Below are 10,327 nucleotides of genomic sequence, written 5' to 3'. Positions count from 1 at the left end.
TGCTGGCAAAACTTAGGTGTCTGCTGCTCACGTGCTCTGCCTTTGCAGCTATGGGTCTCGTCTCCCGGCCTGTGCTTGTAAGTGATTCCCCACGTGTCCGTCCTTCCTCTGTGGCCAGAAGGTCAGCGCCTGCTGCTGGTGGGCTGCCTCGCTGGAGTCCCGGCTGCCACCTCCCAGGCCACAGTTTGGGTCCCAGCTCTGCCACTTACGAGCTGGGTGACCTTCGCATGCTCCGAGGTTGTGATAACCACACCGATGATCTCCTCCCTGGTCCTCTCCCGTCTCCTCTGGGCTCCCACGGCCCAGTGCACCTGGCACCGATCGCCCCAGGGCACGAGGGCCTGCGGCCTGCCTGCTTCCCCGCCAGGCCAGGCAGTCCCCGAGGCCCAGGGCAGAGCCCTTCCATTTCCATGCCCTGCCCTGTGCCTGCCCCTCCACCCTCCTGCCTCTCCTCCTCCTCCCCTCTGCACGCACATTCCCAGGGGCTGAAAAACGCCAGGCAGAGACTGAGACGTTGCAGGGTGTTTTATTAGAACCAGGTGAGTCACCCCCATACCTGAGAAGGCACGTGCATGTTCCAGATACCTGAACGCTTCCCTGGCTGCCCTGCCCTGCCCAGTTCTCCTCCTCATTGCAAAGGGACATTCTGCTGCCTTTTCAGCGGCGGGTGATGGGTCGGAGAATGATTATGGCTGGGGCTTAGTTAACGGCTTGGATTTTGGGGTTAAAGTCAGTTTGGAGGCCGGAAGGAATTGAGTTGGGATTTAGAGGAAAGGAGAACGAAGTGTGACCCAGACAGTGCAGGCCACAGTGACAAAGGGCCCCCGGTGTCCCGGTTCCCGGGGTGACAACGTTCCGCAGGGAGCCCCGATGCCAGGTGTGCGAAGCCAGCTTGAACATCCCACCCCCAGCCCCTCAGCCCCTCCTGCCCACCTCTCGCACACTGAGCAGACACTCAAAAGCAAACTCTACGTGGCTACATGAGACTCAGCCCCCTCCCTGGGGCCCAGGGCCCGGGAGGGGGGAGGGGCAGCAGGCGTTTAGCCCTGGAACCCCAGCTCCTTGTACTTGGCAGCGATGTCGTTCCGGAACAGCTCCAGGGCCTTTTTCATGGCTCCCTGGGCGTCGGCACCGAAGTCCGCAGGGTGCTTGCTCTGCAGAACGTGGATGATGGCGTCTGAGATGAACTGCACGGGGAGGAGAGGGACACCGGTCACTGGGTGCAGCCAGGTGGGAGTCAGACCCCGTCCCACCTTCTCTTTGTTGAGCACTTACTGGGCACCAGGTGAGGTTCTGTGTGATCTCCAGGTAGTGACACCTCTCGTCCCCACAACCACTGTGAGCTGGGAACTACTACCACCCCTGATTTCCAGATGGGGAAACTGAGGCATGGGGAGGTTAAGCCATGTGCCGAGGTCATGTAGCCAGGAAGGGGCAATTGTACCCAAGTGGGCTGGCTCTGGGGCCCTCCCTCTTACCCACGGCCTCCCCCGCTCTGCTCAGACTGTGGACCCAGCGGCACCCTCGCCTGGGCCACCCCCAACGTGGGAGCAGCAGAGAAAAAGAGAAATGCTCAGATTCCATTATTTTATCCAGGATTTTACAATCAGAAAATCTAGAAAGAAACTATTTTCCCTTTGTGTGTATTTAATTTTTGCACGTGATGACTCGGTTTGGTTAGGGCCCTATTTTGAGGAGTATAGCCTTGTATTTTCTGTGCTAAGCACAGAAACCGAGTGGAGGGAAGGCGGCCCCCTCAGTCCCTGAGAGGGGATGGCCCACAGGCGAGGTGGGGCATGTTTTAGGAGGGACCACCGGGAGGGGGGAGATGGGCATCTCGGCTCAGTCTTAATCGTCTGCAGAGCTTATGCATTAAGTTGAACTTGTTCTAGGTAGACCCGGGTTCAAGTCCCCTAACTGGCTGTGCTACCTTGGCTACACTGTTCTCTCTCTCCAAGCCTCAGTTTCCTCTCCCCTAGAGAGCAGACCTGGTCATTCAAATTGCACTGTGAGCCTGCCACGTGCCACCAAGCGCAGAAATGGTGGCGAGCAGGCGCTGCCCCTGAGGGGCCCGAGTCCCAGCCAGGAGACCCCTGGGCGAAGAGAGAAATTACGGTGCAGACTGGCGGCGCGGGGACAGGAGCGAGGATAAAGTGTCCCGGGCTGGGAGGGGTCAGAAGGCGTCGGCTGACTGCCTCCTGGGCCTGGAGGGCTTCTCAGCTGGCCCTTGGAGGATGAACAGGGATTTGCCAAGAGAAGACAAGGAGGCAGGGGCTGCAGCACGTGCAGAATCTCGGAGGCAGGACTGGCCCGTCATGTCGGTGATGCTGAGCAGGTTGGACTGTTTGCGCATGACTGCGGGGTGGGGTCGCAGGGGATGGGGTGGAAGAGGGGTGGTGGTGGTGGTTGTTGATATTATGCCACAATGGATTAAGAGCTTTGAGTTCCGTAGTACCATAGATCTGATTGTACCTCCTGGCTTATTAGCTGTGTGACCTTGGGCAAGCTAGTTAACCTCTCTGAGCTCCCAGTTTCCAAATCAATAAAATGGGGATGAGAAGGGCAGAGACTGCTAGTCACCTGTGCAATATCCATTTCCGCCTTCTTCCTTGGTAACAGAACACTAGTTGTATTTGGAGTGGTAATAGACATTTCCTGGCTCCCTATGCAGGTAGGTGTGGCTTTCTAACTAACTTCCCAGGAGATGTGAACAAAATTGTTGGCTGAGATTGCTGGGACTTCTTAGATGCCTTAAGTGAGAGCCATCCTCTCTTTCTCCTGCTTTCTGTTTGGAATGTGGACCAAGTGGCTGGAGCTCTTGCAGCCATCTTGGCTGTGAGGCAACTTGGAGGACGGAGCCCACATACTAAGGACGGCGGCACAGAAAGAAAGAGCCTGCATCCCCGGTGGCTTCAGGGCCCCCCACCAGCTCTGGACTCCCTACTTCTGAGTTTGTTTTACGCGAAAGGAAACGGAGACACTGAATGCAATTCCCATCCTTATGGAGTAGTGGTGGGAATTCCACGGGGTGACCCAGGCAAATGCTCTCCATGGCCCATCCCGACTGGTGGCTGCCACCATGTCCTCATCCTCATTGCTGCCCCAGCCTTCCTGCTGTTCCCACCTTCCGGGGACGCACCGTCCACACGGCCCTGCGTCCCCAGCTCCCTTGGAGCTCCTCCCGCCATGTCTCCTGCTCCCACGGTGATAGAAATGGGGGGACATGGGACAACCCACAAGTCAGTGGCCAAGCTGGGACTGGAGCCCAAATCTCGCCCACCTGAAGTCCCTCCCTCTCTCCCTCCATCCTCCCACCTGCCCGCTCTGGCCCTACCTCCAGGTACTTGACAGGGATCTTGTGCTTGGTGGCGTGCGACTGGGCCAGGGGCTTGAGCTCCGCCTCGTGCTGCCCCTTCTTCTTGAGGATGCCCCCCAGGGCGGTGAGCACGGTGGTGCCGTGCTTCTTCAGGTCCTCGGACGCCTTCATCTCGTCCGCTGTCTTCAGGTGCTTGAACTTGTCGAACTTCTCCAGGGTCTCAGGGTGACCAGTAAAGAGCCTGTGGGCACAGAGGGGGCTGGAGTCAGGAGTGGGGACGTGCAGTGAGGTCTGGAGGTGGCCAGACTCGGGTTCAAGTCCAGCTCCCCCTCTTTCCAGCTGTGTGACCCTGGGCAACTCACCTGACCTCTCTGCCTCAGCTTGCTCATGCAAGGAATGGGGAGAAGGCATCCCCCGCGCCCCCCTGTGTCCCCCCACGTCCCTGAGTGGCGGGTTGAATGAGACGCACACGCCAAGTGCCAGCAGGGCGCCTGGCGCGGGGGAGTGCCGCACACAGGCTTGCTGTTGCCGTTGGTCATCAGTGGCAGCACCGTCCTCTTCTTTGCCGTCACCGCGAGGTGCGGGAAGGACAGCACGGCTCTGCACTGCTCCCTGGGCTCACGCTGATGAGAGTGGGTCTGGCTGGAGGGTGCAGTGGCCGGGGCAGGAGCTGCGGCTGGCGGAGCGCTTGCCATGCGCCGGCCCGTGCAGGCCCTGCACCCGCATTCCCCTCCAAAGCCGCGTGGCTCCCATTTGACAGACGCGGTGACGCACTAGCTCAATGTCGCAGAGCTGGTGTGCGGAGGAGCCAGGCTGAGATCAGGTCTGAGTGACTCGAGGAGTAATCCCGGCCCACTCTGGGGACCATCTCCGCAGCTTCCTGCCCAGAGATTGTCTTTCAGCTGCTTAAATACCTCTGGCCACGGGGGGCTCACTTCTACCTGTGGGCGCCATTCCGCTCCAGGGCGGTTCTCAGGCCCAGGAACCTCTAGCGTATCTTGAGCCCAAGCTCTGACTCTGCACCTCCCCGTCCCTCCCTGGGTTGGGGTGGCAACCTGACCGGCCCCGCCACAGAGCAGCGCCCACTCCCGCCAGGCTCTCAGGGCGCCTCTGCCCGGACCCGAGCAGCCACCTCCAGTGCTTCCCGCTGTGAGCAGGCGGGCGCTCACACGCCGCAGGCGCACCGCCCCGGGTGCCAGCGAGTCCCCATCTCACTCGGGGGCAAACGGAAGGCCGCAGAGACGAGTGACTTGCCCTGAGTCACATGGCCGGTGGGTGACAGAGCCCAGACCCAAACCCAAAATCAGACAGTTCATGACTCATGGCACTTTCCAGCCCGAACCGTTTGGCAGGGGTGACCCTGAGCCCAGGGCTCCTAACAGCTTCGGTTCCTCGAAAGGCTCTGCCTTTGTGGCTTGCAGGCTCTGTGGAGTCCTTGTAATGCCACTGCGGGTGCACTGCAGTCGGCGCCCTGAGCGGCCGTGCCCAGGAGTGGTCACGAGGAAGCACCCGGCACCACCAGGGTCCCCTGGGGAGGTAACCACCTGGGGAGGTTTCCCCATGACCAGGTTCTGAGCTCCTCCTCTTCTACATCTGAGAAATTCTCGTACAACCTGAGAATGAACTCGTGTCTTTTTAAGAGCTGCCTTCCTCAATGATCCGCTCTTCAGCTGTGGTCACCTAAAGCCCCCAGCTCTTCTTCATGTGGACGCCGTATCTTCCCTTCCTATCATCGGGCAGTGGGAGACTTGCACCTCTGTGCAGAATTTGCATTTCTCTTTCCTGTTTTCAGCTCCCATTCCAGAGCCACCAGCTTGGTGGGGACCCCATAGCGAGGGGAGAGACAGTTTCCGACTTTGCAGCGAGAGCACTGGACTGACACGAGCTAACGCGGACAGAACGCCTACCAAGGATTCGACTATTTTAAGTGTTTTGTATGTGTCACAGCAGCACTGGGAGCCCCGTACTGTCACCACCCCATTTCACAGGAGAGGAAAGTGGGAGGTGAGGCCCCTTCCCAGGCTCAGGTCGGCAGGAGGAGGAGGGGAGCCTGGCGTGCTCCCTCCCCGGCAGGGCCCCTCCCCCACCAGCTCCCTCTCCGCTGGGCAGAGAAGGGAAAGGGATAGGAAGAGATGAAAGAGGTTTCGGCGTCCTGGCCCCGTGGGTTTGGGCCCCAGTCTGCACATTCCTGGCAGGACACGAGTGATCTTAGATCGGGGCGGGGGTCACTGTCGCTGTCCGGAGGGCCGTGCCTGTGAATCCCAGGGTCCGGGGACAGGCGGGATCCGAGATAAGCAAATCCAACCCGCTCTTCAAAGCACACAGATTATTTTATCACCGCCACTCCCAACACCATTCTCACACACCCTTCCATCAATAAGCGGATCTCCCATCTGGAAGGGGGTCTAATATTTGTGAAGTCCAATTCCACACACGGACACACACAAATGCACACCTTGCTAAGCGAAGGTACTCCCAGTACAGACCCACATGTATGGGACACTGACTCTCCGTTCAAAGTGCGATGCGTGTGTTAACTCACTTCCAAGCCTGGTGGGGTGGACGCCATTTGCAGATGACACGCAGGTGCAGAAAGACCAAGCCCCCGGCCGGGATTCCGCCCAGGCAGTGTGTGGTCCCCACACCTGCACTCTCGATGATGACTCTGGGCTTCGTTATGTTACACAAAGATATTTACACGCAACTGACACACACACAGAAACCTACCAACACTCACAAGTGTACACACATGGGCTGTCACGGATGCATGTGCACACTCACATGTGCACATGAAGATGTGCAAGAAGCACAGGTAAATGTCCCCCAGCAGACACCTAGGCACACGTGTGCACACACGGACACACACATCGGCATGCACCGTGTGCACTGCGAGCAACCCCGTCCCCTGGGAGCACGTCTCTCCTGCTTCCCCAGAACACGGCTGTGCCCAGAGCCACGACCAATATCACCACCTCCTCCCGGGACCCTGTCCAAAGCCTTGTGCGTCACTGACAGCTTGTCTCTGGCACTTTTCATCAAGGATCCCTGAGCTCCTGGCTATTATTATCTGGCGACAATGATCCCTGAACTCCCGCCTGACAGATGCGAGACCTGGCAAGGGCCCGAGGTCGGGAGGCTGGAAGGAGACTGGGGCGGAAGAGGGCCAAGGACCTGAGACCCAAGGCAGCTGGGGACCTCAGGCAATTGGGGATCTCAGATATCCCCTCCCCCAGATGCCTAGGGGAAAGAACACAGGACTGGAAATTATAGAAGCCGAGTTCTGGTCCTGGCTTTGTCACCAATGTGCCGTGTGATGTTGCAGAAGTCACTCAACCTCTCTGGGTTTTGGTTCACCTATGTGTAAATCCAAGTGGTTGGTCTAGATGATTTCTCTGCTTCCAAAAGGCTTGCCCCTGCCTCACCCTCCACTCTCAGCACCAGGCAGCCCGAGAGAGAGCCCATGTTTCCTTTAGACTGTGCAGGAGACTTGCACTACCTTGTCCCCCCAGGTCACCCTGGCACCACGTAGCTGCCTGCCTCCTGCAGGCCCAGGTCCTGCAGCTGGGAGCCCGCAGGGCAGCCGCGGAAGGACCCCCGGATTTCCTGACAACAACAATCCGAAAGATGGGCAGACAGAAGCCCCTCGCCCTGCAGAAATGGACAGAGGGCATTTTCTCTAGCATTTCGGAAATACTTATCTGCATTTTCATTCAATTCTATCGTCAGCCTGCCCGGTTCACCAGGCAGGTCTTCAGGCAAGTCAGAGAGAAAGGAGCCCAGTTCCCTGCTGTTCTCTGAACTGAGGCCCAAGCAGACAGCCACCTGGATCACTGAGCACTCTCTCACACCCATAAAAACCCTCTGGCTCTACCAGAACAAAAGAACCAGAGTGCACATGGGACCCTGTCCCTAGTGTGGGGCAGTGCTGTGCAGTAGTCAGGAGCAGGGTGCTGGGTCCAAGGTACTGGGTTTCAATCCCGGCTCCCCTCTTACCAGCTGTGTGTCTTTGGGCAAGTTAGTTAGCCTCTCTGTTAAATGTGGTGCTCATAATGACATCTACCTCGAACGGCTGTTATCGGGCTTAATGCGTTAATATAGGTGAAACACTTAACACAGGGCCTGGCAATCAGCATGCACTGCACAATGTTTGCTGTTTTCCTCCTCGTCTCCACCTTCATTGTCACCACCACCATCATCAGCGTCTCCATCATGTCACCATCAACAGGAATTTTAGGTTCTGTCTGAGCTGCCACTGGCTGGTGGAGACACTCAGGCTCAGTTTCCTCCCTGTAACGTGAGAAGTAGTGGCCACCAACGGTAGTTTTCAAACTTTCCATGGCCCTGAAATCCTTTGTTCCAACAAAAACTTCGAAGTCAATAACGCAGAAGAGGTGTGGGCAGGAGCAGGGAAGGCAGAGCCCTGGAGCCCAGCCAGCAGCCCCCACGCCTGGGCCGGAGTCTCCAGCTCCCTCCCGGCCGCTGCGTTCCAGAGCTTCGTGTTCATGGCCTTCCAGTGACGGCCTCGACATTTTGCTAACAGACCGGGATTAGCAGCCTTTGCTCTTTTATAGTCAGAGGATTGGAGAAATGACCTTTCCAAGGTCAGCAGGGAAGCCCAGGCCAGCATCGGGACAGAACGAGCAGGCCGGCTCCCACGGGGCATCTGCAGCCCTGGGAGCTAGCATCGCCCACCCCTCCCGGGAGCCATCCTCCCTGGACCCCAAACACTGAGAGGGCCAAACGGGCTGGCGTGGTCTCTGCATGTCCCAAAGACGAAGACGTGACAGGGCATCGGGCCTTCTGGGACCTTCCAGGGGCCAGCAGCCCCAGGCATTGTGCCTTGTCCCTGGCCCCTGGCCCCTGGCAGGCGTCTCTAATCCTCCCTGATGACACAACACCCTGAGTCTCCTTCAAGACATCCAAGTCACTGCCTTAGGGCTGGCAGCCCCCAGATCATTTATAAAGACCCTGCTCTGCAAAGTGTGGTCTCCCATCCCCACCTGACTGTCCCGCCTCCTCTCCAAAAACAAGAGAGGATCATGGACCCAGAGAATCCTCGGGCATGAGGGTGGGAAGGGATCTCAGAGGCTGTGCCAGGAAGTTCCTTCACTCAGCCAGTAGGGAATAGGACCCAGAGATGGGTAGTGACTTTCCAAGGTCACACAGCAAATCGGTGACTCAGGAGTTGGTATCGACTTTGGGGGGATAAGTTCATCCAATCAAGCAGGGCCTGATGTAGCCCCAGCAGCCAGCTGGCTGGGACAGGAGGAGAAAGACATAAGGGAACACCCCGTATTGCCATCAGTGTCAACAGAAAACTCCACTGCCCTTCCTCGAGTGTTCTAGCACGGGCCGCTAAGGGCTCACACTCCAGACAACAGAGTGTCCAGGACCCGCTGTTCTTCCTGGGCAGGTGGAGCTGGAAGTGGGCAAAGCCCAGGGGAGACAAAGGGACATCCGAGTGGGAGAGAAAACTCTCTCTGGCCCACGAACAAGGGGAGATTCGTCTGTAAATTAAATTTAATTTAAAGCGCCAGGACAGCCCACTCACCGGTGCCAACCCCAGCACCCACGTCCTGCCAGGGGCAGGACGTCGATTTGCAGCCCGTTAGGCTTGTGGCCGAGCAACCCAAGACAGGAAGGGAGGACCAGGAGAAGAGGAGAGTGTGTCACCATGGAAGGGCAATGGCAAATGAGAGTCCACGAACAGACCACGCGTCCTCTATGAACGGAACTCAGAATTTCGTTTTCTTTGGTTTATTCTGCTGCCCTGCAGTAGAAGCAGGGTATGCTTGGAGACCACATCGTTCTGGGCGCTCAGATTCCAGACATATTCAACTGCAAAGGTCACTAACGGGATCTATCTTCTGTTCTCTGATTGCCATGCTTTGAGAGGCCCCCGGTCTGGGCTTTATCAACAGTAGTTACTAACATTTCTAGAACTCAGTGTACGCCAGGAACCGTGCCAGGCTTCTTACAAATGTCCTCTTATTTAACTCCCACTGCCCCTAGGTGATGTAGGTTTTAGGGTTTCCCCTAATTGTACGGGAGAAGAAATTGAGGCTCAGAGAGGTTGAGTACTTTCCCAAAGGCCACACAGCTGCTCAGTGGCAGAGCCAAGTCTGGAACCAGATCTGTCTCACCGTGAAGGCCAGGACACTTAGGGAATTAAATGGGCTTGTGACTCTGGGAATGTCCTTCCCCCTGCCCCAGGTCCTTCTTGTCCTCATCCAGTAGGCAAGGTGCCTGGACAAGATCTCTCAGGGCCTGGTTAACTGTGACTGTGTATAATTCTAAGATTCCTCCTAGTACTGAACCCTCCCAGGCAGCCAGGGTTTGATCCTCAAGCTTCCTCCAGCTGCTACATCTGCCTGAAGCGGGTGCCTTTGTTTCCCCTGAGTTCAATCCCTGACACTTAAAAGCAAAGAAAAACCAACTGGGGGCGAGGGGGGAGTTAACCTTAGCTCACACAGCCAGCTAGTCTCCCCGGGCAAACTTTCCAGCTTGCAACTGAGCAAGCACACTTGATCTCTGGGGCGGGTGGCAGGGACAGTGGGATCTCTTCCTTTTACCTGATGAGGACTTCCTGCCCGTGGCCCGAGACGTCGGCCTCCACCTTGCCCCAGACGTTCAGCACCAGCTGCCACTCCCCGTCGCTGAGCCCCATGGCGCCGGCTGCGGAAGACAGAGAGCGAGTGCGGGCTGACTGCGCGTCCGCCGGCCCCAAAGCGGGTTTTATGCCTTCCCGGATCACCTGATGGCTGGCTCTCTCCTCCCCCGCCCTCCTTCCCTTTCTCTCTCTCGTCCAGGGAGGGGGCTAATCTTTTTCTTTCTCTAGCCCTCACATGGGAAGCTATTTTGGGGCAGGTGCCATTGTGGGGAGGCAGGACAGCTCAGGCCACGGGCGGGCGGGGTTGTGTCCGTGGCGAGCCGGGGGGAGGCTGGGCGCTGTCTGGACTCCCCTAAGCCGACGGAAAGGGCATCGCCCAGGCCAGCGCCAGCAGCCTGAAA

At 57.9% G+C, this 10,327-nt stretch overlaps 1 protein-coding gene across 1 annotated transcript; it reads right to left on the bottom strand.

Moving 5' to 3' along the window:
* Nucleotides 1-510: 510 nt before the first annotated feature.
* Nucleotides 511-10,061, bottom strand: MB (myoglobin). The gene is made up of 3 exons (XM_012787097.3): nucleotides 9,889-10,061; nucleotides 3,335-3,557; nucleotides 511-1,187 (listed from the first exon to the last, which is right to left on the bottom strand). Exons 1-3 carry the CDS (start codon nucleotides 9,981-9,983, stop codon nucleotides 1,041-1,043), a joined length of 465 nt encoding a protein of 154 aa, XP_012642551.2. The 5' UTR covers nucleotides 9,984-10,061; the 3' UTR covers nucleotides 511-1,040.
* Nucleotides 10,062-10,327: the final 266 nt, after the last annotated feature.

This window comes from Microcebus murinus, chromosome 10 (genome assembly GCF_040939455.1).
Source record: "Microcebus murinus isolate Inina chromosome 10, M.murinus_Inina_mat1.0, whole genome shotgun sequence".
Taxonomy (NCBI): Eukaryota; Metazoa; Chordata; class Mammalia; order Primates; family Cheirogaleidae; genus Microcebus; species Microcebus murinus.
The sequence above is the reverse complement of the archived record's forward strand: the minus strand, read 5'-3'. Positions and strand labels throughout refer to the sequence as shown.